This window comes from Bombus vancouverensis, chromosome 1 (assembly GCF_051014615.1).
Source record: "Bombus vancouverensis nearcticus chromosome 1, iyBomVanc1_principal, whole genome shotgun sequence".
Classification (NCBI taxonomy): Eukaryota; Metazoa; Arthropoda; class Insecta; order Hymenoptera; family Apidae; genus Bombus; species Bombus vancouverensis.
This window is the reverse complement of record NC_134911.1, coordinates 2,875,148-2,903,081: the sequence shown is the minus strand read 5'-3', so window position 1 is coordinate 2,903,081 and position 27,934 is coordinate 2,875,148. Positions and strand designations below refer to the sequence as shown.

General features: G+C 29.8%; 2 protein-coding genes across 6 annotated transcripts in view; one reads left to right on the top strand and one right to left on the bottom strand.

Moving 5' to 3' along the window:
- Positions 1 to 192: 192 nt before the first annotated feature.
- Positions 193 to 27,473, bottom strand: LOC117160552 (uncharacterized). 5 transcript variants are annotated; one of them, XM_076627394.1, is made up of 10 exons: positions 10,931 to 11,506; positions 9,549 to 9,723; positions 8,253 to 8,370; positions 8,024 to 8,168; positions 7,823 to 7,910; positions 7,052 to 7,415; positions 2,350 to 6,784; positions 1,990 to 2,073; positions 1,642 to 1,856; positions 193 to 1,535 (listed from the first exon to the last, which is right to left on the bottom strand). In XM_076627394.1, the coding sequence occupies exons 1-7, from the start codon at positions 10,989 to 10,991 to the stop codon at positions 2,924 to 2,926; spliced, it is 4,812 nt and encodes a 1,603-aa protein (XP_076483509.1). In that variant the 5' UTR covers positions 10,992 to 11,506; the 3' UTR covers positions 193 to 1,535; positions 1,642 to 1,856; positions 1,990 to 2,073; positions 2,350 to 2,923. The 5 variants fall into 5 exon arrangements, with proteins under 5 accessions (XP_076483509.1, XP_076483840.1, XP_076483875.1 ...); XM_076627725.1 differs by lacking the exon at positions 10,931 to 11,506 and adding an exon at positions 26,120 to 27,473 and having other exon boundaries at positions 193 to 1,856; XM_076627760.1 differs by lacking the exon at positions 10,931 to 11,506 and adding an exon at positions 27,060 to 27,472 and having other exon boundaries at positions 193 to 1,856.
- Positions 12,693 to 27,934, top strand: part of LOC117160564 (adenosine receptor A1) — a 378,459-nt gene continuing 363,217 nt past the window's right edge. The window contains exons 1-2 of the mRNA XM_033341395.2: positions 12,693 to 13,350; positions 16,238 to 16,402. The gene's annotated coding sequence lies outside the window, so the exon portion shown is untranslated. The remainder of the gene's footprint in view (positions 13,351 to 16,237; positions 16,403 to 27,934) is intronic.

Genomic DNA, 27,934 nt, shown 5'->3' with positions numbered 1-27,934 from the left:
ATATTTTTTTATCTCTTAAAATTTAAAATAGTTTTATTTTTCATGCATATTTTATTCTATTTGCATCTTTTATTTGAAGAATGACGAAATTACTATATATTATATACAAACTACTATATATTATGGAATATTATTGGAAAACAAAAATATTTTTATTTGTAGGATACTATAAAAAGGATAAAATCACTGTAATGAACATATAAAATAACTATGTATATTAAAAATGCGTTTTACATAATGTATCGTAATATAGAGTCAAGTATTTAGATGAAATAAAAATCTCATAGATACATGATTGTAGATGTTTAAACTAAAAATAATTAAATATAAAGGTATTAAAAGAATATCTAAACGAGTACCCTGTTACAAACTACGTCTAACCCTAATCGTAAACGTAAAAAATTTACGCTAGGGACGTAAATATGAGGTAAATATGTTTATACCATTTTTCTTAAAAAACCCAGTCTATGCACTGCGCAATGCATGTAATTTACAAATGTATGTAAATACAAGTTTATTCATTATTATGACATAATGTTCTACACATACACAGTACTCAATTTTTTTTATGAACACGAATGAATGAGGCATTTGATGTAATGTTACTACGCTAAATTATATTTTAGGATATCAGACTTTTGCTAATAAATGCTTGGCGCTTAGGATAATTTTCTTAGTAGCAAACTATCCATATGGTCATGTGCATAAATAGAAACATTTGGCAATCATTTAATCGAGATTTTAATAATTAATATCGAATTATGTTACGTTAACTTAAACCTATCAGACTTTTTTTTTGAAAAAATAAATGGTAACGATAAAGAAGCAATAATAAACGTTTATCTGCTGCATTAATATCGCATGTCTTTTTTTTATACATCGTAAAAATTATTACTACCTATATAATCTCTGTAATCGAAACGAAATTTCGTATTATTTGTACGAAAAAATTGGATTGCGAAGTAGTTTGTCTTGATTGTGATTATTTCTCTATGTAGAAATGTTTATAAATATCAAATTTAGATTAATTATAAATTTCACGGATAGTTTTTAAGTAGTCAATCAAATACATCTTTTGTACAATAAAACACATTACTAATTTAGCATTAGTCAGCTAATAATCACAGATATCAAACACAAGAATATGGCACTGAACTATGCAAATAACCTTGTATTTTCAAACGAGTGAATATATGTGTTCTATATAAATGAGAAATAATAATCGAAGAAAAGTAAATTAACTATTAGAATTCTTTAATCTCTTTAAAGTTTAACTTCCAAAAGTTACATTTCCTTCTTTTTAAATCTAGAATTTGTACAGCGAGATATATGTACTTTATCCAAACACTTGAGAAAAATAATCGAATAATTTTTTAAAATATATGTTAAATTTTTAAAGCATAAATTATGTAAAGGCGCTATAAATTCGAGTATCGTATTGAATGACGTTTCGTGTAACAAAGCTCTATCGTTTTGGTAAGTATACAAAGTCTAAGTACATTTTTTTAATTTTTCGTGATGTTTTCGATTTTAACCTGAAATTTTTGAATACATATTACTTTCGTGTTTTATTTTAGTAACATATAAACTAAATATGTTTTAAATCATAATTAAAAAGTGATGACTAGCTATGTTACTTGCATTGTGATCTTTAAGGGTATATCTATAACAAATAATGCTGCTATATGTATTAAAAGGACAGGTTAAAAAATTGAAGGAAGTTCATTTTTCCTGTTCTATTTTTGTATGACGGTACTATTATTTCTATGTTATTTGGCAAATTTATTGACATCACATTTTGCGAATTAAGCAGTTGCTTGAAATTTTTCAGTATTAATCTGGAGGAAATAATTAATCTGGAATAGAAAATGTTAAACTTCTATAGTAAAATATTTTCTTATTTAACATGCAACTTTTTTTATATAGGCTAGAAAAGAGAATATCTAAATATACATATATTTTATTATGTTATTTGATTTTTAATCTTACCTATCCAAATTCTTTTAAACTATAATGTTGTCATGAGCCAGCTTTTCTCATTTTTCTGAATTTAAATAATTTTGTTCCATCAAACTGAAAAATATAATATCTAATGTTTTAGAATGTCAAAGAGATTAAAGTTAGTAGTAGTTTTATGCACTATGCGGTAATTCATACTTTGCTACATAAAATTTTATGCTGTGAATACATACATGCATGCAATCTCACAGAAAATTTAATTTTAAAGCTGATAAAGAATATCTTTTATTAGTTTATATAAAAATATCGAGTTGTTTGTACCACATCATGGTGTTTTATGTAGCTTAGCAGAATGTATTTAAAATTATTTGTTAACGTAAATTATCTTACCTTTTATATACGAGTTATAAAATCGTAAAATTTGCATACAATTACTTTGGATTATAATATATTTACAAAATTATATACAAAAGTAATTTTTCTCCGATTCATATAAAAGATTTCAATTACGTTATAAATGACGAAATTTTGCTCTAAATAATTACAAATATACTGAATTTAATGAAAATCAGAAGAATTGTATCAAAATTAACTGGTAGTCTAATAAAATGGAGTATAATACTGCAGTTTTATACACAGTAAATTACGAACACTAAAGAATTTTCTATTGTTTTAGTGTGAAACTGTCTGTGTCCGACAAAATATACGTACAATCTACAAAATGTAAATATCTTCCATGATGCTGCTTAAAAATTTAAAAAAATTACGCTAATATTGATCTTCGAGCATTGTACTATACACTTCGCCGGTATGTAAATATCTTCCCAGGATAATTTATCTTCTCATTTATACAACATTTACAAGTTTATGATGCCACAGTCTTGTAGGAGTAATGTACACTTAATTATTTAAATCTCAGAAAAATTTCTTACAGTAACGAATTTCCATAATGAGGTGGTATCGATCATCGACTAGCCTTTTTACGTCTGCGTTTTGACTCACCGGACGGATTCCACTCTGGATCAACATCGGTGTAAGAATAATTTACTTTAGGAACGTTTCTTTTTGAGCTTCTCGTTTGCCGTAGAGGCGACTGTGTTTTCTTTACCCTTTTATACGTTCCTTCTTGCTCTATCGTTTCTATCTCAAATTGCTTTATCGACGTCACGTCTAATAGATTCACCTCTTCCTGTTGCGCGAATGTTTTAACTGTCCTCTGAAGGCAAGATTCTTGATATATAGTATTACTAGTTTGATCATTTGTCGGTCGAAATTGGCATTCGATCTTTCTTGCATTTTCGTTCGCCAGATTCTGATGTGATTCGGTATCCTGTACATCTTTGTAATAATTTCTTCTTATCAAATGCGAATTGCAGTGATAATCACCACGCAGTTCCTGCTTTTTCGCAAGAGACAGTTCGTATTCGGATTTAACGATTTGATCAGACCTCTTCCGTGTATTGTCCAACGCTTCTAAAGCAGCTATAGACATCATAGGCATAGCTGGATAATTGTCTATTTTTTCAGTTTTTATAGGTGCGCCCGCATATGCCATAGCATGCGCCTTCAGCCTTTTCTTTAAAGGCAACTTATTCTCTGCATTTTTTTTAAACACTTCTTTTTCTGAGTCGCACTGTACTCCCAGTTTTTCCAATGACTTATTTTGCAAGAGGTTGTTCTCTATTTTACACAATAATTGATCGTCGTATAATTTTTCTATAACGACTTCATTCTTTGCTCTGTCATGCTCTTGGACGGCAGGGCTTTGTACTGACGAATGCGTTGGCAAAAAATACGGACTACTTTCGATACAAGACACGTGGGTATCCGTCGCTGGGTGTATACACTGTCTGCAATGCGCGACGATATCGTAGGTGCAATTTAAACAGGAGCAATGCGATCTTCCACATGAACTACCCGATTTCGCGTGCGAATGAAGGGAAGTGTTAGCATTAATTTGCAAACTACACGATACTGAGGTGCAATGTTTATGATATGGTACGCATAATTCCCCATTGCCTGCACAATTTCCATAGATCGGTGGTAAGGTAGTTGGATGAGTGGTAGATATATGTAAGGGATGTTGAGCATTAACTTCGTGTGGATGTGAGTGAATTCCATTGAATCCCGGGATCGCGCAGTTCGGCGCGATGTGATTAGAGATATTGAACTCTTGCTTGATATTTTGTCGGAAGGTGAGATTCGATTTTGATTTCCGCTTTTCCATCGATTTGCTCATCAAGTTTACCTCCTGATACATTTGCGAATTGACAGAAAGCATGTCAGTCGATAGCGGTGCTTTTTTTGAATATACTTTCGTGTCTGCAAAATTCTTATCTTCCGGTTCAATCTTGATCCCTTCTACGGAACACTTGTTCTCTTGATACGATAATTCCTTGTTGTACGAAGTTAATTCCAAGTTACACGATGCATAGTCCAGAGAAGTTATAGCTTCGAATTGTCCACAATCTTCAGTTGGAGATATCCAATTTTTCTCTTTTAACCTGTTGATTTCCTCGTCGCTAGTGTGATCCTCCGAATTTTCAACCGCTTTGTTTATAATATACAGATTACTGTTAGGAGACTTTTGCAGCAAAACTATGGTTTCTCCGTTTAGTATTACGTTTGTATTCTCTTTCACGGTTTGCGCATTATTCTCAATGGGGGCGAAATTATGCGTCAGCGCGTCCGTGTCGTAATTTATGCTTGTTTCCGGATGAGAAATGACTTTACACAACTCGCTATCACCGTTTCCACTCTCTGCTTCGTTAGATGTTACTTCTACTCGAAGCTCGACTTTATCTATGGTGTCCTCGGGATAAATGCCAACGATTCTATTGATTATTTCTGCGGATGGATTTTCAAGTAATAGGGAAACGGTATTTGACGAATCATTTGTATCAGTCTCGTCATCAGTGATTTGATTGCAACACGCATACCTCAAAGATGCGTAATCTTTTACTTTTATTTGGTCGCATTTTACGTCGGATTCAGGCTTTAAATGTGGTATATGCTGTGAAACACTCGCCAACAACGACAGACCATCGATATTGTCTTGTAATTCAGAATCTTGAACGATATATTTATTTTTGGCAACGGTACACACATTTTTCTCCTCTGTTACTTTATATAAATTATTACACTCCTTCGACGTGATTTCTGATGACACTTTGTCAGATTTGCAAGGAACATCTTCCTTATTAACATATTTGCCAATATTATTATCGCACTTGTCCCCTACAGGCTCCTTAAAGTTTGTATCGATACAAGAATTTTCATTATTTTCAATATTTTCATTCGGGCACGTTGCATTAATTGTATTAGAAATATCTTTCTTATCCGTAGAATAAGATTCGAAAATAGATTCTCTAATGTTATCGATGCTTGATTTATTTTCTCTTATATTCTCGTTTATTTCATCATAACTACAGATTTCTAATTCTGGTCGCGTGCAGAATTTATCTTTCGCTCTGTTTACGCACTTTGATGATTTCGATTCCATTCGCGATTCAAACTTCTTTTGCATTGTCGAAATTTCGACAAGTATACCTGATGATCCTTGCTTCTCCTCATAATCTAATACATTTTTAATAGGAGAAGCTTCAACTTTCTGGATTCTTCCAGTAGAGATTGTTTCATTTCTATCATTATTTTGCGGCGTAATTAATTCCTCGTGTCTAATTTCGGAATTAACAGTCCTGTTAGAGTAGTCAGATTTACAAACACGTTCACTGAAACAAGTATTATTTAACATTTTGTCGCTCGAGACATTTTGATTATTCCTTTCGAGCTCTAAGTTTTCCGACAATGTTACCCTTTCAGTTACCTCGTCATTAATTACATTAACATTAGAACGATTAGAACTATCAGCGTTATCTTTGGAATTATACTGAGTACAAATTGTGGTATTATTTACACCTGGGCATTCTGTTTCTAGATCACAGACTTTTTTAAAACTTTCAACTTTTTCGCGTGTTTCAGGCTCTGAGAAAACGTCTGTTTCTGTCAATCGCTTGATCACAGTTTGTTTATTAAAACTATCATTCTCCTTCTCGTCGCTCTGTATATTCGAAATATCTGCATTACTTAAACAATTACCATTAACAACGCTGTTTGAAATTTTTGATACTTGCTTCGTTAGCGGGAGTATCTCGGTTAGAACTGTTTTACTAATCATTGTAGACGCTTTAACATTTACTTCTTTAGTATTGACTTCCGTACCAATCGATTTTCTTATACTTTCTGTACAAGTTATTAACTCTTTGTCGATTTCCATCTTATTTTCATCATTTTTAAGGACAACCGTTCGGCATGCATTAGATTCATTTTTTTCGCCGAGACTTTTCGTGGTACATACCGATTGAGAGGAATCTTCCGATCGATGACTAATATTTCGTGAGGTATTTGATGGATGTGTAAGCCCAACATGTTCCTGCCTTTTCTTCTTGTGTGATGCTTTTACTATCTTTAAATCGATATTCTTTTTTGCTTCTTCTAACCATGGTAGTTTTCTAGACTTTCTTTTCTTTATACATTTCTCGAGCACTATATCATTAGTTAAATCAATAATTACAATCTCATTGGACTTTTTACATTTCCTCCGCAAACGATTTTTATTTGATTTAATTGTTTTAGAATTAACATGCTCCGTAGAAATATTATTCGAAAAAGTACCTAAACATTTAAAACTAGTTTGTTCTTCCAAATTTAAAGTTTTAAAAGTATTTAGCAAAGAAATAGATTCATTTTTTTTATTTTTATCTGATATAATTGAATTTACGTTATTATCTACATATTCTACATCTTTCTTAACCATATCTTCCGACTGACGTGCATGAACATAAATTATTATTAATTTTGTCGTAATTAAGTTATATTACCTTTATGTGCGCATTAATCGAATTTTCATAGATTAATTACTAGTTTTATTATTTACATAAAAATAACTTTATGCAGTAATTAGTATAGTTTGGAAAACGTTATAAATAATTTTGGTAGCAATTTGAAAGTGATGATTAATAATTATAAATGTGTCGACAAATGTGTGTAACAAATGTGCATGAAAAGAAATAATTAGTATATAGATAAATACCATTTTTGAATTAATTCTACTGGACGAATCAATGGGAGTTGCAATTCCGTCCTGATATACACTTCCATTGCTTTTTCTGCAATATTGTGCAAACATTTCACAATGTTTTTTTATATCAAATTTATGCTGCAATAGAGCTTTTGTAGAATTTGGTTGACTCTTTGGCACTTTTGGCAATACATCTTCTAATATACTTGATGAGAATGTAGATGGCAATGGCCCCAGAGATGCAATTGCAGCAGCTGTTATTTGATCTTTTACAGCCACATTTTCATTTATTTTTCTCCACAAACGATAAATAAAAAAGTAACGAATATACATAATACTAGATTCTGGGTGAATGGGAATATTTTTTATTATTTTCCTAAAAAGGAAAATAGTTGTATATATGTATGTATGTATGTATATAATAAGTATTAATATATATTAATATATATAGAGAATAATACCAATAAACGAAAGTGAAATTAAATTTTAATATGAGTTCTTATTTGGTGAAGTATTAAAAGATCTGATAGTTTGCTAAGTAACTGAAAAAAATAAAGGTAACTTATGCAGCATACGCAATAATTACCTATTATATAGATTCACTCAAATGTAAAAGTTAATAATAAATTTAAAATATAGTAAAATAAATATGAAATTTTTAACTGAGGCAGTAAATCTATTGCAAATGATAAAACTAATTTATATTTCTTGATTGAATTTTCACAAATTAAAAATGGAATAAAAATGTCAGAAATAAACTCTTTTACTTTGTTTTATACTTACGTTATAATTGGATCTAAAATATGATGATAACTGCAACACATTAGTTGTACCTTGATTAAAGTATCTAATAAATGTTCCATGGAATGTTCTGAAAGAGATATATATACATTTTCTTTTAAGATAACATACAATATTTCAGCATTTTAAATCATTTCTATTTAAATTAATTGCGGTAAAATATTTGTGTGAACATCATCATACCTAGATAAACATAAAGACAAGAAGTAATCCTTGCACAAATTTTATCATGATTTTCTCTGCTTTTCCTAGATGCTTTTAATTCCATATCTATATAGAGCGCTAATAAGTCGGACATATTATTTAAATAACTGAACCTATCATGATCCTAAAAGGTGAAATTTGTTTAGTGTTTAGTAACATAAGAAACAGTTCAGCATACAAAAATATTAAAATTAAGAAAGAAGCTTACCTCAGAAAGTTCACGATAAATATATAAGAACAACATTAAAGTCTCACTAATAGAATCCTTTAATTTTGCTGCTCTTAAAGGCCTTGTGTAACATTCATTTACACTGACACTTACATTTCTGTAAGCAAATTATTTACTGAAACATTTTTCATTTTCTTAATATAATAAAACTGATAAATTTACAACATGCAATCCATTGCTATCCTATCCAAAATTTGCAACTTATACAACATTTTATATTATTTGATTTATATATAACAAATTTATGCTTAAATATATAATTCATTAATAATTTATTTAAATAATTAGTATGGATATTATATATATGTAAACATATCAGTGATATTAACAGATATCAAACAGATACAAAAATTTAATTATGCCTTGAAAGCATAAAAAGTTTAATAAGTATGATTACAAAATTGTATGAAGTTATTGAAGTTTTCAATAATAAACATTGTTTTTAAAGTAACCTTGACGTGATATAAAATAATTAAAACAAACAATATTTTTATAGTATTAGTAGTAGCAGTAGTAGTAGTAGTAGTATCTATTTATTGTGTTGTCCCTTATGTAGTAGTATTTATTTATTGCGTTGTCCCTCATGTAATAGTATTTATTTAGTGCATTGTTCCTTATGTAATAGTATTTATTTATTACATTGTCCCTTTTGTAGTAGTATTTATTTATTGTTTTGTCCCTTACAACCTCAAAATTTTGTAATGTAATTTTGTAAAAATTATATTTATTTCTATTTTTATGGTTAATAATTTTTATACACATTTTTGATTATTGATATTAACTTATAACTTGAAAACATTTTATACTGATATTGTTATCATATCACTTTCATTTACGATTGTTCTCAATATGTTTTACAATAATTATTTCATGAATATTTCCTAATGTTTCCCTAATATTTCCACTGACCATAATTTAATATTAAAAAAATGATATCTTTTAAATTTAGGATCATATAGCCACTTCCTTCTTTTTTTTTTTTGTACCATTTTATCCTACTGCATTCTAATGATCTGTCTATTACAGATATTCTTAATAATTTTAATTTGATGTTCATAAAGGAAACACGTTTTTATTGTATATATACATTTATTGTATATTATTATTATATATATAATTACATATATATATTTATAATAATATCTACGTATAATGTATAATATCTAAAGAACTAAGTTATCTACTTTTACTGATTTTTAAACCAGTTCCCAGAAAAAATATTACTGGTAAACTGAAAATGGGGATGATACAAACTTATGACGATATAATCATTACCTCACATAAAATTGCATAAGTTCTGTTAAAGATGCCATACTTTTTTCTGTATGTATACACCTGCACATTTTTTTAAACTCTAGGATCCAAGGAAACAGCTCAATAATTGATGGTTTTGATTCATCATTGTTCAATTTTAGTCTTCCATTGTTTTTAACCATTTCCTTTTTGGTATCTGTACATTAACAAATAAATAATTGTTTAACAAAATAGTTTCGTAAATGGTTATGACAGCAACAAACAGATTTTTAAACACATTAAACAATTTTATTTTTTTTGTTTTTATTGTTTAAAACAAAATTTCAGTTTTTCTATCCAAACTGAACTTTTCTTTAAAGAACTCATTCGAAAAAAACAAATTTTATCTTGTTCACTTCATAATGTAAATTGCTTAAACACAGATGCCGCACGTATTTAGTACGAATAAAAAAGAATACCACAAGCAAATGTACATAATATACTTATATAACATAATAATTGAGGCAATGTTACGGTAACGTAACATATCACGTGTAATCAATTTTTGTATTTATTTGAAAATTTATACGTAATAGAAAATATCTTCTTGTTATCGATATTATTGTACATACACTTATTATGCCACGAGCTCAATGAATACTTTCAGCTACATTTACAAATAGAACTTATGCAGGATTTTCTAAATAATATCAGGAATTCTAATTAATAGAATTATGCAGGAGTGTGAAAAGATTTAACGAATTATTTTTACCAATTATTTAACGTTCTTAAATAATAGAAAATGACGATAATGATAGTAACAGAAATCAATGAAATTTAACATTTGAAAGTCGGAGTAGCAGTTTAAACACTCTCTTTATTATCCAATAAAGTGTTAACAATATTTATGGTTTAGTAAATTTATTATGGCTTTATTAAAATTTTTTCAAATTGATGCTTAAAGTTTATATTAGACGTAAGAATTATTTTTAAATAACTTGTATATGTATGTTTGTGAAAATTATACAATATCACCAAGTAATATGTATTCACACAGAGATTAGAAAACATATCGAATTAAAAGTGTATTTAATAAATGATTTAAAATAAATGTGATGAAAAACTTAATCGAACGGTTAATTCTGGTGTTACACACAGATGCATTATCCACTTAGCACAAGACTGATTCTTCACAGAAAATTTCCGAAACTATCACCAAAAAGTATACGTTTATTTGGAGATTTCATTTGCATTTCTAGAGATTCGGTTGGTAGTCATTGAATTGGCAATGCCAATAAATGTAGCGACAAATCGATCGAATGCGCGTCGAGGAGGTTGCGTGCGAAGACTAGCGTGTTTCTGCCGCTAAACATTCGTAAACAACCGGTGAAAAACACTTTTTAACGAACACGATAACCACATACCTTGCACCCGAGCGTTTTCGTTTTGCATGCTGTTTATCCGCTCTTCCACAACACAATTCATTTTGTTGAAATTTTTCAATAAATGTGTTAATATTTCGTAGAAACGTTTTTCCCTACCAGAGTGTACTTCATGTTAGAGACCGAAGAAACTACCGCGTCCGCGTCTCTCCACATACTGCGCTCTCGGTAACGGCCATATTGACACTGGCATTTGGTGCATCCACCACGAGAGCGCGTCTCTTACACCCCACTGTTACCAAGCTCACATCTATTATCCTACACTTAAAAGCACACACTAAATACCCGAATCATCTTGTATATTCCTCCTCTTCTTAGCTTTTTATTAATGAATTTTTATCACTGTTTTTACATGTATATGATTCAATGATATTACGAATTGTCTTAGTTACCGATAACTCTAGGCGGTAAAATTTCGATATTTGGCGTTCTTTGAGGGTTAAAAGCAGCAAGGGTTTAGAAATAAATGGCTGATTCGTCGGCCTTTCAGGTAACTCAGCCAATGGAGGTCGAGCAACATGTAGCGCGCAAATCATGAACCGAGAACATCGCCATCCCTACCCCGCAAAACAGCCCAATCAGAACCGAGCAATTAAGTAATTACAACACACGGTTGCTTGTATACATATACGTACATAATTATTTTTTTATGCTTAGTCTGAATGTTTTTTAACAATGTTTCCCGTTATAAGAATTTAATTGTGGTGATAAAATAACACTTAATCAAATTGAAGATCGATTGTAGTTACACTTAAAGAATATATATGAGAAAGGCGGTAAATGTGGAAGATTTTTCATATCGCACTCCTTGACTATTATTTCTTATTTCTGAAAAAGATAAAGATAATTAATTGATTTGATGAACTGAATATATGAGACGCAATGATTAACAAAATTATTAAATTATAAAAAATATATTTGTTTGTTGAATTTGATATATTGTTGTTTTACTTATGCAATATAAAAGTATGTAAAATTGAACTATCAGGAATAGAACGTTTTTAATATTTTAATAATTTATATTACATAGTTTTGTACAGTACAACATATATTGTACATATTAAATTGTAGACAACACAAATATACGTATTATACTATATATTAAATTATATCTCTTTAAAATAGAGTTGTTGATATTTAAGCCTTTGTAAACAAAAAAATATAAATTTTTTAACCAATTCTTTAATATATTAACATATTTGTAACATTTCTTTTATATGACATAAGAATGTTTTATAAAACATAATTCCTAGTACCTTCATGTATATAAAGGATATGGATACCAATTATGTATTGCACCAAGAAATTTTCGTATTGTAAATTTAGAAATAAAAACATAGGAAAGAATAAGCATACATTCATTACAAGAATTTTCATGTACCTCTGAACTAGAATCCCACAAATGCATTTCAACTAATTTCTTACTCACTTGAGTTTTATGTTAATCAATGGAACAATTAATTATGCTATCAATAATATTCTTACACATTGATATTTTTTTAGAGAAAAAATGGTAATGAAACTGGTGGTTGGCAAAGAAAAAGTAATGGATCTGAAATCCAACGGACATTTCAATAGCTAAAAATTGATTGAACTGTGAGGTGGTGTGCAAGGGCGCGTGCGCAACAACATCTGGAAAGCTCGGCTTGCTCTTTCGGTTCTTGTCGGCCGCAGCCGCGATCCTCGGTTCCGACGGTGTCGCCTACCTCGAGCTCAGTGAGCCGATGTGTGAGCGCCGCGACGCCCAGAGCAGCCCCGACGTTAAGCGTCGCCGACATAGGTTCGAGAGGCCACGTTTTCTTTCTCGTCTTCGTCGTCATCGTTGTTGTCGTTGTAGTCGTCATTTTCGTCATCGATTTCTTAGTTGACTTTTTTCGATCGGCCATCGTGGTGGCGCACGCGGCTGCACATCGCCGATCGGTTTGGTGCGCGACGAAAAGGGAGACAGAGAGAGACAGAGACGTGTACAGTATATATCTTCCTCTATCCCTCTCTCTTCTTCTCCTTTTATCGGTCTCTTTCTTTCTCTCTCTGAACCTCCACCGCCCTGAGCATTTCTGTCTTTCTCAATCTCGATACTCGTATATATTCATTCGCTTTCGACACCATCGTCTCTCGCTGTCGCTGCTGTCCTTTCCATCGGTGGTTCACGTGTCCCGTGAATGCGTCGCAAAACGTATCTTCTCTCTGTTCTCTACCGGCGATCTCTCGTTGCTTGGGGAACGTATGACCACGAAAAGGAAAGGGAATGACCGTGGCCGAGGACATGATCAGCGATGAACCAACAACAAGGAAAATTATATAACACGTAAACGGATACATAAGTACTTACTACATGCATATTCGATCTGTTCTTGCAACAAACGATTCAATCTGCTACCTATGGATATCCTTCGATAACCGTAAGAAAACCATTCGTAGTCGATGCTTCTTTCACTCCTTCGTTCGAACGTGCTGTTTCTCTGTTTTTTATTTTATTTTCTTCTTTACTTCCTCCTTTATCTTTTATGTTCGTTGTTCTGGGTGAAGTATACAGAAAATAAATGTAGTTGAAGCGAGAAATGGAAATAGGGGATAATGTATCGTGAGTGTGAGCGGAAAGAGGGGAATACAAGACAAAAGATACGCATAGAGAGAGAAAGAGGTAAAAGCGAGAGAAAATGTGATTGAGTGCGCGGGTGAACTATGGAAAAAAGGGGGGGAGGGGGAGAGGGATAAAGCCATTGGGAGACGATATATATGTATGTATACAGAGTGGTTGTATGGAACAGAAGGGGTGCATGACACGGATGAATGAAGATAGCGATGCGCTTCGACACTGTTTCACGAAGATTCTTCCAAATTACGATAAAGCAGTGATTACCACTTTTACGATGCTTGAGTTTACTTGATATCATGTCTATCTTCGCGGAATTTTTTAACAATCTTCGCTGATAGATCAAAGAACGTACATCATGTATACCAACAAAAGATATCGTTTGAAAAGCATTCAGTGAATTATTATATTCGACTCAAAAGTTCCCTCCCTAATAGCACTGGAGCGAACGGTTACCTTTTTTCCTTCCCTGTTCAAATTTCGCCTTCGAGCACATATATATGTAAAGTGCACATATATCATTTAAATGGCGATTAAGGATTTGATTCAGGTTCGACCTGTTGATTCTGCGGAAAACGCTTGTCGTTATGCGAGGCATGCACGTTTAGTAATTTACCTGATGTTATCAAATCGGAATATACATACTATAGCCAACGTGTAAGCACACGATGTTATACGTTCAAAGTGGATTCAACCACCACAAGATACGCTCAGGGTGCGCTCTGTTGAATGAACAAAAATGTATACTCTAATTAAACGTTAAACGATCCTAATTGATTCACTTTATCTGACCTAGGATCATCTAATCGATTAAATTGATCGTTATAATACGAAAAGAAATATTTTATAATATTAAATATATTGTCGTTATAATATTTTTATCAGTTTTTAATAATCTCATTCTTTATTTATGGGTTTATGCTTTCAATTTTATAATAAATTTTCCAATGATTTCTTTTATGAACAGGAATTTAAAACATTTATGACAACTCTTTTAATAGTAATTAATTAAATCGCTACAAGGAAACATTTTATTGCAAATGTTGTTATTATGATATTTTTATAAATTTTAACGATTTTATCCAAATTTCCTTATAGTATCACAGTTTCAATTCTACAATTAAACTTCTCAATGACTTCTTTCATAAATATGAATATATAAAATATTTATGGGTACTGTTTTTGGCGTGAAAGTTTACACGAAATCGTAAAATCGATAAGTTGCACATTACGGCTCGTTCGATCGTTTCCATATTATCGTCCACGCCATGCACGAGCATTTTTGAGTAAATAAAACCTTTATATTTGCATAACTGTTAACCGGTATAAAATGAAACTCGTAAAATGCTAAATTCGTGGAAAGAAATTTCACATAGTTGTACGTAACTTTATGGTACGATGCATTGCACTTTATATACGGTGTATTTTCGAATAAATATAACATAAAACAGTTTGTAAACGGCGTGGAGCAACTGAGCCTGAGATACAGAATATTCCTTCATTGTTTTCCAATTTATGATCTCATCCTGCCATATTTATACCAATATTAAAGTACGAAGAAGAGATATAAAAATTAAGAAGGCACACTTAGAATGATTCTTCTGAAATTCAAGGTTACAAGAAAACTGGAGGTTATTTAAAGATCAAAATCAAAATTCTTCTATTGATTTAGAACACATGCTTGAATTTTATACATCCGGTGTTTAAATAAAATCGTGACAATTCAATTTACTGAAAGTATAAATGGAGTTACCGCAACAATTTTTTCAGTACCGTAATGTTACAGTATGTAAATATCTGACATATAAAAATTTACTTTTAACACTGATATAAATTGTAAACATGCGAAATGTGGGCCAATAAGATATTCTGAATATTAAGATATAACATTTTAGTAATTTTTTTGTTTTTCATTAATGTTTAATTTTTAAAGATAGTTCAGGGGACAATAAAATCCACGATTTATTAATATTTTTAAACGAAACCAAATTAATGGATAAATTAATTTCATTTGCATTTTTTATTTGTTGATTTTTGCATTGATTAAATAGCGATCACAATCAAATTAGATGAGTTAGTACAATTGTTGATTCTTCGTACATAGTATATTTTAGTAATTATCGTACGAATATCGCAAATCTCATGGTTACATAAAAAAATATGGTCATTTCAAACAAATATAAAATAATCCCAACCAAAAAATATAAAAGAAATCTCACGATTCATATTAAAAAAAAATATACTTCAACATTCGAAATAATTAGCTATATATATATTACACAAGACGGAAGTATCATGCTGCTTATACCTAATTCGCTAATATATCGAAACTTGAATAATATCGATCTCGTCATTCGGCAAAATGCCATTATCCAGTTATGCGATTTTTTAATTACCTGAAGCGGCGTTTATTCAATTGATTCGAATAAGTTGAAATTCGCGTTTATGTAATCAGACTTATGTTTCTCTTCATCACAAGAAGAACAACGAACATCTTTTTAATCTTCTAGATTATCGAATAGTTTCATATGTAGAGCCTTTTGCTACGTTGGTTCGAGACGGAAATATAAAAGCACATTTAAGAATTAGATGATAGTTTGTACGTAGGAGTGAAAATGCACGATAGAGAACGCGAAGAATCCGTTCAATTTCTCGTTGCTCACTTTGAATGTCGATGCGAATACTCACGGCAGTGAACCGGTTACTTATCGTTTGTGAAACATTGCCACGAAGAAAATTCATATTTCTGTGTGGATCATACGTGTTGCCGTGTTACTACGGGACTAAAGCATAGACGATGAAAGTTTATTAGAATAAATTCGTGCATACAAGATTCATTGCTGGACGACATCTATATGGTGAGTCCTACTTATTGATGGTATATATGTTGTCCTTTTAGAATTAGTCGTTGTTTTATAAATTATAAATTTTGTACTCGTCGATTAAAGAATAAATCAGTGGTAAATTTGTATTCGTTGGTTAAAGAATTAATCTCAGTGTTTATCATTTGCACTCGTTCTTAAATGAAATGTTTGTTCCAATAGAAAACTGCATGTTTCGATGTTCTATATGTTTGTAAATATAAATGAAATTTGAAGGTATACTCTGTATCATCCAATAATTGCGAATGATATTCTAAAGCCACATAATCTATTAAATTTCGCAACCCGTAATATGTTTCGTATACATGTGCTGCAATGTGTAATTTATTTAGTCAAAACCAAAGGTTTGCAGATATATTCGTATAAATATATTTCGCTGAATAATTACAGTTTCATCGAAAACAAAATTTATTCCGCGTCGTTAATAGACCATGATTTGATATATATTTTTCACTTTCGTCGTTGGAACTTTTAATTTTTTTATTATAAATGACTCATACATGTAGTATTAGGTTGCGGATGTGTATGCTTTTATTACGTTGACCGCCACGATACCCGTATTCGGGTGTCAGCAAAGTTTCTGGTCCGGCCACGTAACCCATATTCAGGTGTCGCTTATTTGACTACTTGCGAAGGATCGTCGTAGATATTTAAAAAGATATTCCACAATAATAAATTGCTAATTAACAATTAATTGAAATAATAGTTGAATTGTTATAAAATAAAAATACGAAAATGGTTTGTTAAAAAAATTATTTAGAATGTAAAACTTTAAAGCATTCTATACATAGCTGAGGTTGGTCGGGACAATTTGGACAATAAGTTGTTGTTTTCTTCAAATTCTTTCGTGCCTTTGTTCGGTCCATTCGACGTCCTTTATTTGCATAACGTAGTTTGCATGCGCGTCTAATGCTTCTTCCGGAATCGTTTTTCCGAACGGCGATATTATGCCGACTCCGTCGAAGACAAGGATTTTTTGTATTTTCAGACAACCTTAATAATGTTGCAACTAATAATTATTTAAATATTCTAATATTTATATTTTTCCTTGTTGCAATTTTGTAAACCGTCAGAGCGTTTACAACAGAAATTCCCAGAAGGAATCGAATGCAAAGTTTTCTGTAGCATTTTATTCCTTTTCTAATTGTGGTGGCATAAGAAACCATTTGGTCGGAATAATCTATACCACGCTTTCCTTCGTTATATTCAACAACAGCTACTGGTTTTAACGTTGCGAACAAACGAAACGAAAGATCATTCTTGAGACCACCGCTTGAGCGACTCGCATTACTAAAATACCGATGGGAGCACCTAGCAGAGAACGCTTGGTACTGCTGTACGCGTGGCCTGACGGACATTTCTTTGATAACACGAGTGGCAGTCAACGTGTGAAGAAATTTGAAGATGCAAAATATACCAAATAGAATACTTTACATAGAATATGTAAAAATATGTACATAAAATATCCAAAGTATATTATTCGTTGTAATATTTAGTGGATGAAATAAATCTACGTTTAGGTTTTATTTTCTTAGTTATATTCATAAAAGTATGGATTTGTAGTATTGATTTTAAGTAACAATTGAAGTTAGATTCGAGTTAGATTACTTAATTTTAGTTTTTATTGTATATACACACACATATCTTACGTGATAAATATCAAAAATCATTTTATCTCCTAAAATACAGAAAATAAATCAGAATGACGTAAGAACTATTGTGTGTCACTGTTATATGGTTCAAAAATATTGACTTCGAGTTAGTGACTTTTACTTAAATATTTAAAAAAATATTATACATCTCAAAAGTTTAGTTCAACTATAAAAACACACATAAATGAGAAATATAACATTTGAAATTAATTGAAAATAGTAACGAAAGGTACTTAAATATTTTTTTAGGTAACTGTTGTTACTAAGAAGTATATTTCTATTTATTGTATATGTAGATATAAATATATACATCTTTTTCACTTCTGATATTGCAACAAAGTTTGACTAAAAGAGGAATAACTTAGCGAGAGAAGAAAATGATCATTCGATCGGTGATCATTTCAAAGTTGTTTTTAAATTGGTATCAAGGTTCAGTCGTTTTATATCTGTAGAGTTTAGAACTGTTAAAAACGCGTTAATAACTTTAAGAATGAACATTTCCACAGCACTTGGTGAAAGATTTAGAATTCCAGGTATTAACAGGAGAGTAGAAATTTGAAAACCTTAAATGATTTGAATATATTTCTTTATTTTATATTTTTTGTATAATTGTATCATTAATTTAATATTTGTACAACATATTATCTGAAGTAATTCGTTATCTACTGACTTTATCAAAAAATGTTTGAAGTGAAATTATTTATTATGCAAGTATCCTCATTTGTATGTATCCTATTTTGATTTTGTGATGTCTTATATTTTTTTGAGATACCAAGGTGATCTGGAGATTTTTTAACAGTCACCCTATATATTTTATACTGCATTGTAGGTTATGAATTCAACGACCTATAATAGGATGACTTTTAGTTGACCTTGTATCTCAACACGAAATGAAATTTTGTGAAAAGTAACTTACTTTCCATGTTTCCGTTTAAAATAGGTGTATAGTGAATTATGTCTCATAGGTACACTGCAAGCCGTTCGTGTTTCGTACCGACGCGACAGTACGTTGCGTCGCGCCGTTTGGGAAAATGTCGACACATGTATGAACGGCCACAACTTTGAACATCTACTTTAAATGCAAACATTGATAGTAAGTTACTTTTCACAAATTTTCGTTTCGTTTTGAGGCTCGAGATCAACTAAAGGTTATTATAGATAGTTACCTTATTATAGATAGTTGAATTCATAATCGTAACCTTTTTAATGGCTATAGTGGAGTATAAAAAAGGTTAGGGCGACTGTTAGAAAATCCAAGGTTACCTTGATATCTCAGAAAATACGAGGCACCGAAAAATCAAAATATATTTCACCAGGCTCACTTCACTTCAAATAATTTTTGTTTAAATGAGTAGATAACGAGTTATTTCAAGTGACAGTTCTTAGTGACTCATTCTATATAGGTATCACGCTTTAATCAAATCAGGTAATAATCATTTTACTTATTAAAACAATGATACGCGTTGAATGTTAAAGATTAGATAAATGCAATTGTCTATATTTCTGAATATTACTTTGCGTCTCCATTATTTGTATTATTATACATATATCGTTTTGTTTAGTCACTAAATAATCTATTTATAGTATTAATACTTTTTTCATTAGAATGAGGAATTACAAACAATTATAATCTTTTCTCTCATGAGCAATGAAAAATTCACTTGAATATAATTGGATATAATGTGATGTATAACGAGTAAAATTTTCATTAAGCATTTCATTAATTAAAATGCGTTCTATTTAATTTCTCAAAGAGAAACTTTGTGAGCAATTTATTCATAAGAAATTTTGGTATAATTTTCTTTACAATGCATTAATATGAATATAACTTTTTTAACTTTTTACAAAAGATAAAAAAAAATTACAGAAGTTATAATTTTCTATTAACTTAACATTATATAAACAGTGTTTTACCTACATTTTGATTTGGTTCGAGAGAATCGATAATTTATTTATAGTAAAATAGCAATTGACGTTTTAATAACAAATCATTTAAATACTTTCATGATGCATTGGAAGAGCTATTAAAATTTATGGTAATTATTCCGAGTTTATCCTCAACACCAATTTCGATGATTTTTTAATATGTTATAAAATTCAACATTTGGAACAACTTTGTCCTGTCACGAAAACGTCAAACTCTTAGTTTACTTGCAAGATGCGAAAATATGCGAGATATTTGCAAAAAACTGTCAGCAGTATCGGCATCACACGGTAAATTTTGCTTATAATCGTGCGTCCGTGACAGTGGATGCCGATGGATTGCTGGCCATCTCGCGGTGGCCGGATAAGATGGCACCTAACCCAAAGCTATATAAACTATAAACAAAAGATAAGAATTAGGTTAGGTTAGGCGTTATTTTATCCGGTTATCGTAAAGCGAATTTCGTGCGGATAGATTTTCGCGAATATCTTGAAAGCTAAGAGAGTCCAACATTTTCATGAAAGGAAGAAGTTATCCCAAATGTTAACTTTTACAACATGTTAAAAAATTACCGAATTCAACGTACAGAATATACTTATGAATAATTATTAAATTTATACGTTTAATTTCTAAAGTTCTCAAATTCAGGTGAAAAGATATCTTAATTGACATAAACAAAATCAAATGGAACTCTCAATTAACGCAAAAAATTACTTAAAGCTAATTATGTACGTATATGCAATACATACTACTAATGTTACTTTATTATCTTTACGACGAAAGAGATAATTAGATATTTTACTTCTGTTTATTGGTTCAATCCTCTTGAACATCTTTTCTACTACATTATCATTGCTATAATGCATGATATGAAAGCATTAAATCTTCAATGATGAAGCTCAAGTTGCTTTCCAGAATAATCGAGTAGAAAGCAATGATGTAGGGTATAAATTATAAATGAAAGTGAAGTCAATGAACTCATATAATCCTAACCCGTGAATACATTTATCGATCCTTTAACGCTGTGTATACTCTACAATTATACTATCATGAAGACTACCGAGTTAAATGGAAGAATATCACGAATACCCTGAATTTACACTTCAAATTCCTGTGTAGAGTTTTCGATTCAGTTTCCATAACTATACATTTTTTTAAAATACTTTATATTTGAAATTAAATTATCTGATTATATTGACTTCAAGAAATGATTAATTTTTATGAAATATAATATTTTTTAAGTAAATAAAAAATATCTGAAGGATATTATTTTCTTATGATTAACTTCATTACTTTTTACTAATGACAAATATTCTTTAATTATGACTAACATTCCCCTTTTCATTTTAAGCAATATTTGTTTGTAGTTTAATAAATATTTACTGATGTAAATGAATTACAGTTTTAAAAATATGATCTTTTGCAATTGATATAGATCTTCTGAATGAATAATTGATTGAAGTTTATAAATTAATTTTACAGTTTATCAAAAAACTGGGATAGAAGCAGCATTTTTAAAGACTGGAAATCTTTTCAACAGATTAGTGAAGGTTTATCGGTGGATTAAAAAGAACATCTGCTACAAAAATAACACAGGAAACCATTCGTATCTGGAAGAGAATCAATATCAGATTTGAATGTTTATTTTGATAACTATTATACATATGTTCTAAAAAAAGCTACATTTTCTGTCATTTTTAAAAAGATAGCTAACTATTACCTGTTAAAACAATACATAATTCTTTATTTCTTTAAATTGAATTTTAGAATATTTGTATCTACAATTTTAGTTTACTTTTAAAAAGAAATTGATGAAGCAGAAAATATCTTTAGCTGACTTTCATTTCGCTCTGTAAATAAGTAATATTTATGACAATAGTACATTAAGTCTGACTCACATTAAACTTACGACTGAAGCAAAATAGAAATATTTTCCTATTAAAAAAAATAACAATAAGAATTATGCGATTCCTATATATCTTGTGTTTCTATATTTTTACTAAAAATATTTTCAGTGCATATTATGATCTTATTTTATATTTTTCTTTAAGCAACATCTTAACTCTACATTCATATTTATTTTATTACACAAAATTACAAAATGACGAAGTGGTACGACATTATCTGATTCCATATCTAGCGGAACTTTGTTCGCTTGCACACAGCAACAAATGCGATTGGGTTGAAAAAAGTAAAAAATTTTGTGCGAACATATACAAAAATTCATTATCTTCAATGTGGTGTATAATTTTTCCATAATTTTGAAAAATAAGAAAACGAATACTTATTAACGAACAAATTTTATTTCTCGTTGAAAACGATTGACTTTAATATTTGTAAAAATTTATAAAAATTCAACGGACTAAAACATCAAAAAAATTATAAACTACAACCTAGATTGTATTATAAGATAGATAATATAGGATGGCGTGTAAAAAATTCAAGCTGAAGAGTTTTGGAAATCTACTGGGAGCAAGGAAAAAATAGTTTCGAAAAAAACACGTTTAAGGTTTTAAATTAATCTTTCTCTAAAATAAAAAAATGCATTCGTATTAGGTCTTATAATCGCCCTTTCTTAGGTTTTCAAAATATCATTTTACCAAAGTATTATACAAATATCAAATTGTAAAAAATGCAAGGAAAAAAAGATTTCGATATTTTAAAGACGCATGGTTTTGTACTCCCTTAATACAATTTTAAAATATGGATTAATTAATATTGTTATTGCATATAGAGAAACGTAATTGCGAGAATTTATATAATGTTATTTCATAACGCTACTTTATCATTACAGTAGATTATTCTATCTACCTTAAACCTTTTTCTGCCTAAATATTATTCAATTATGAACAAATATTATTATTTAGTTGTTTTCATGTTATTTTACTATTTTACAATTCCCACATTACTTTATCTCGATAAGAAAAATGTAGTATAAAGCCAAATCTAATACAAAATTATTTTATAACGGTAGAAACTATTCTACAAATTTATTTAAATCTCTCCTTATCTAAATTTTATTTAATTATATACCAACAAATTTCAGTATTTAGTTATCTTCATATTATTTTACTTTTTTATTTTATCATTCCATAGACAAGAGTCCTATATATCAAAAGTTCATAGAGAATTACTTTATAATACATACTAAGGATTTATTGGACGTAGATCTTTCTAAATCTTTTCTTATCTAAGTTTTATGTAATTGTCAGCGAACTGAAGTACCAGATTACCTTATATCAGGTTTCAGTTGTTAGTTGCATAATCTCAAGAAAATTGGAATATGACATTTAATATTGTACAACTCCTGGTCTTTAATTTAATATTTTTCTGAATAATGTGATTTAAGCCCACACTTATCACGCGGTGGACTTTACGAAAAGGGGTTCTTTTTTTACGTTTGAGAATCGATTAAAAAGGGTCTAGCAAACTAGGTTTGTTTACTTCAACGCCTATCAATCTCTTTAATGCACACTATCACATTGTTGTAACACGCCATGATCAAAGGAACTGATAGGTGATGTGTATTCAAGCGAGTAGTAGCCGCATTTCTTGAGAGCACAGCTTCATCTTAAGCTTGACGGCATTAAAATTGCCAGATGAAATCCTATTAAAACGAATATTGTACGCAAGCAGAGTATGTAATACTCGTACTTTTCATGATCAGAAGCTTATTACATGGTTTAAGTATAACCCGATTATTATTTTAATAAAGTGTACGTGAACCGTAGGATAACATAAGACTTGAGTTACCTATCTAGAAATAAACATTTTTTAAATGTAATTTTATTTATTTTTGTTACGCGAAATAAAGGAATTTCTTCACATTTTAGAAGTATTCAATATAATCGTTCTTTTTTAATTTTTTAGATGATAGAGCATATTAGAGATTACTGCAGAATATATTTTTATAGGAACTATTAAAATAAAACCATTATTTAGTTTATTTATGTTTACAATAAATTAATAACATTATTTATAGTTAAAAAATATAGCACTACAAAATTATGAATGGAATTTTCAATATGTCATAAATATTATGCTTTTTTTTTTAAAATATATAATATTAGATATAACTATATATGTACTTCGCTTTAATATTTTGTAATAAGTTGGTATAATATCCTAGCAGAGTACGTAATCTGCTGGATATTGCTCTATATTGGTGGTATACAGTAGACAATTAGATAAATTATAATTAATAATGTGTAACCTAATTCCACATCCCACTAAATGTTCTGCACGTAATCGGTTTATAATTCAGTTATTAACATCAAATGTTTGTAAGTAAATATTATGTGTACGTGGAGTATAATGAAATTTAAATTGTCCCTGCTGATATTGAAAGTAAGAAAAGAACAACTAAAAGAGCATTTGGTAATGATAAGAACAATCTTTCTAATATCAGAGCTAATTTGTTACTAATATTAAAATCTGTTTCGATAGAGATTTTTAAAGAAAAATATTTATTCCAAATATTTATTACTCCTTTTAATGTTGAAATAATATCAATGGAAACTTTCAGATTTCTATTGTTAGTGGGGCACTTCGTATGTAAAAAATTAATTATTTATTAAAAAAAAATCTGTTCTAAAATTATTTGTTACATTTATAAAGAAATTTTTACAAATATACAAATTTTGAATTCGAGAAGTTTAATATCTCTATAATAGGTATTAGTCATGACAAATTATAATCATTGTTTATCAGTACTTTATAACATTAAATTAATCTATGATATCGATATCACGTGATAAGTACACTTAGAGATTTAAGCAACTTGGTTAACAGGGAGTTCAGAAAAATAAAATTATTTATATTATAAGTTACTTATTAAAAATGTATCATTTTAAATATAGAAATACATACTATAATACAATTATTACAATACTAATATCTTTATTATAATATTATAATTTATTATTATAATTTGTACCTATTTATAATTTTTATTATACGATTTGTTATTCTCATATTACTAATCGAAACATAAAATAAAGATTTAATTCTATGTACATATATTTAATATTGATAACAAAAATATGTTTCATATATAAACATATTTCTTTGAAGCTGTTATACATATTAGCATAAGAATTAAAAATAGATTACATATTAAATTAAAAAACTAATTATAAAATTTATTACGATATAAATTTTGTGTTATGATTACTTTCAATTATCAAAAAAGCAATATTAATATTTATTAACTTTTACTAAAAATAAAATTCAAAATAATCCTTATAATTTTGAAAAATTACCATCATTTTTATCTTTTTTAAAATAATTTATTATAACAAATAATCATATATTTTTAAAAAGTGGTATGTTTGTGAGTCTACTATATTATTCTATACAATCTGTTTATCTAATAAATTTGACGAATTCGATGTAAACTTAAACCGATAGAATTTCATACAAGTCTGTTCATATTCCAGTATGTATAAAGTTTCTGATCGTGTCACATCTCGTAACTCTTGCTTCTTTGTACTTTTTAAGTCAACCTTATTTAAATGGCCAACGACATAAAGAACTCCATATAGATATTTGAGTGCCACATGAACTACATATGTAAATAGATACATATACCGATTCTTCAATTTCACATCACATTTACTATAAAACGATGAAATGTTCCAGCGCCTTGATGTTTCTTCCGCTTCATTACCTTTCACTGTTCATTGATTGCATATCAAATTTGTGAACAGTATATTAATTCTATTCTTTCGAATTTATGCAGAAAAGATTTGAACTATATTGCTTTTCAATAACTAATTTTTTTATATATAAATCACATGTTGCAAAATATGTAAGATAACGCAATATTTAAAATATATATTCAAAATAAACGATATAAATGTAGATCAATATTTTATAATTCTATAATATTCTTTTAGTATTTATTATTATTTATTATTTACCTCATTTATCCTTTCTAGCATTGAGAAGCTTTAGTTTTAAATCCTTATATCTGCTTTTAACATTATTTTAGTACAGAGATCATAAATCGGTAAATGAATTAATAATAATGTAAAATATATTAATTTAGATAGATCCATGCGTTTTGTTAATTTAATTAATAAAAATTTTAGTTAAAAGTAACATTAGTGGACTCACCATTTTTAAAATTGGCGCCATGCACATATAGCCGCACGTGGTCCATCAATGGGTGATCTAACCTCAAATACACACTTCACACATTGACACATCGTACACACGGTGACATACAATCGATATTTACAGTCGATATTTGCTTCGGCTTATAATGACTTTCTCCTCTAAATATCCACCACGCCACTGTATACTACATCGCTGCTTGTCACGTTATCGCAGTCGATCCATTTGTTTTCATTTTACATTTTTTCTTTCGTAAAATCACTTTCTCGTTTGTAACTATTTTGGACGACATTTTTTGGTTGCGACAGTTTTTCCACGAAGTTCACTGATAGCTTGTAGATAATCGATGTTGTCGGTTCAGACTACCTCACACATCAGAAAAGGTCTTAAAGAGCTTTACTCGTTTGAAGGTCATTTGCCGCTTAAAGGAGATATAACAGTTGTCGGACAATTACAACTTGCAGTTCGATACCGGAGAAACCAATCGATGTTCTCGCGAGTTCGTTCGTTTTGTTTCGCCGACGTGATCAGAATCAACGTGTTCCGAATCGATAACGTTGCTCCGAGTGGCCACGATATTTCTTAGAAAGAGGTTAGGTCTTGTTGGGAATGCAATTTTATACGTAATATAAGCATGATCCGGGAACAAAAACCGCGACTCGTATATACATATGCGTGGAATCACGGCATAGAATAGAGGTTTGTGCAATGTGAAATGAGCAAAAGTATCGAGTTCGTGATATCGATCAACAGATTCACACGTACACTAAGCTTAATATCATTCGTATCTCATTCCACGAATACACTACTTTGGTAATTAACTCACACAGAACTCGCGGTATAAGTCGCTCAGGGCTACTAATACCAAGACTTAACGTAAGAGAGCTCGCTTGCTGTTTTTATCACAATGGAACCCGTTCACCACTTGAAAGATACTCACCGACAAATAACGGTTTGATCGGACCTTTTTGAACACACGGCCATCGATCGACTGTTTCTTTCCCGAGGAGTCCAATATTCGTCACTGTCTGTTAGTCACGACTCGCAATTGCTTCCAAACAAACGCAACGTGTATAATGATACGCCTTCATATGTATTGTGCCAGTGTTTCTCACGCTCATTGGATAGTGGCGACCAAAAGCTTAGTAACATACTACGATGAGTAAGAAAAATGGAATGCTTCCCTGATTGTCACCAACTTATCTGTTTGTTCCGTGCAGTTGTCTTCTTTTTGATATTTTTCTGTTTGCGCTTGCTATTGACTCACTTTGTCGCGTGCGATAGAAAGAATATTTCGTTACGAAATCGTAGGATTTATATACACGTTATTTAGAGAGATAAACAGAGATGGAGCTATAGCGTAAATGGTTCGGATCAGGTTAAACTTATATCAATGTAAAGTAGGATTTCTTTGCTTTAAGAATGCAATCCTTTTTTTCAAGGCAATGGAAATACATTTATAATTTATGTAACAAGGTTTCAATTAGACTATCGCCTTGTGAATTTTTACATTTTAACTAGGTAATTAAACATCGTTCTATATCTACATATATATGTACATACTTATGTACAATATGTATGTAGTAAAATAATATAATAGCTTTTAATTTTATATTTATTATGAAAATGAGCATCGTAACAAGAACTCTTGTTACAAAAAAAAAGAGACTAAAATATATTAGTAAGATATCATTTGTTGGTTTATATATGTTTACTTTAGATGTATTAATATTACTTAAGGAGAAAGATTTTTTTAGATAATAATGAAATTAATATCAACCTTTTCGCTTTAAGTCTAATAATAATGAAAATTTA

What these genes read in the sequence shown, in the direction of transcription:
- LOC117160552 (XM_076627695.1), bottom strand. Translation starts at nt 10,991, where the DNA reads ATGAATTGTGTTGTGGAAGAGCGGATAAACAGCATGCAAAACGAAAAC. An exon ending in TTGTCTTTATGTTTATCTAG is followed by an intron (nt 7,911 to 8,023) that starts GTATGATGATGT and finishes TATCTCTTTCAG; the next exon opens with AACATTCCATGGAACATTTA. An exon ending in ATTTTAGATCCAATTATAAC is followed by an intron (nt 7,416 to 7,822) that starts GTAAGTATAAAA and finishes TTTCCTTTTTAG; the next exon opens with GAAAATAATAAAAAATATTC.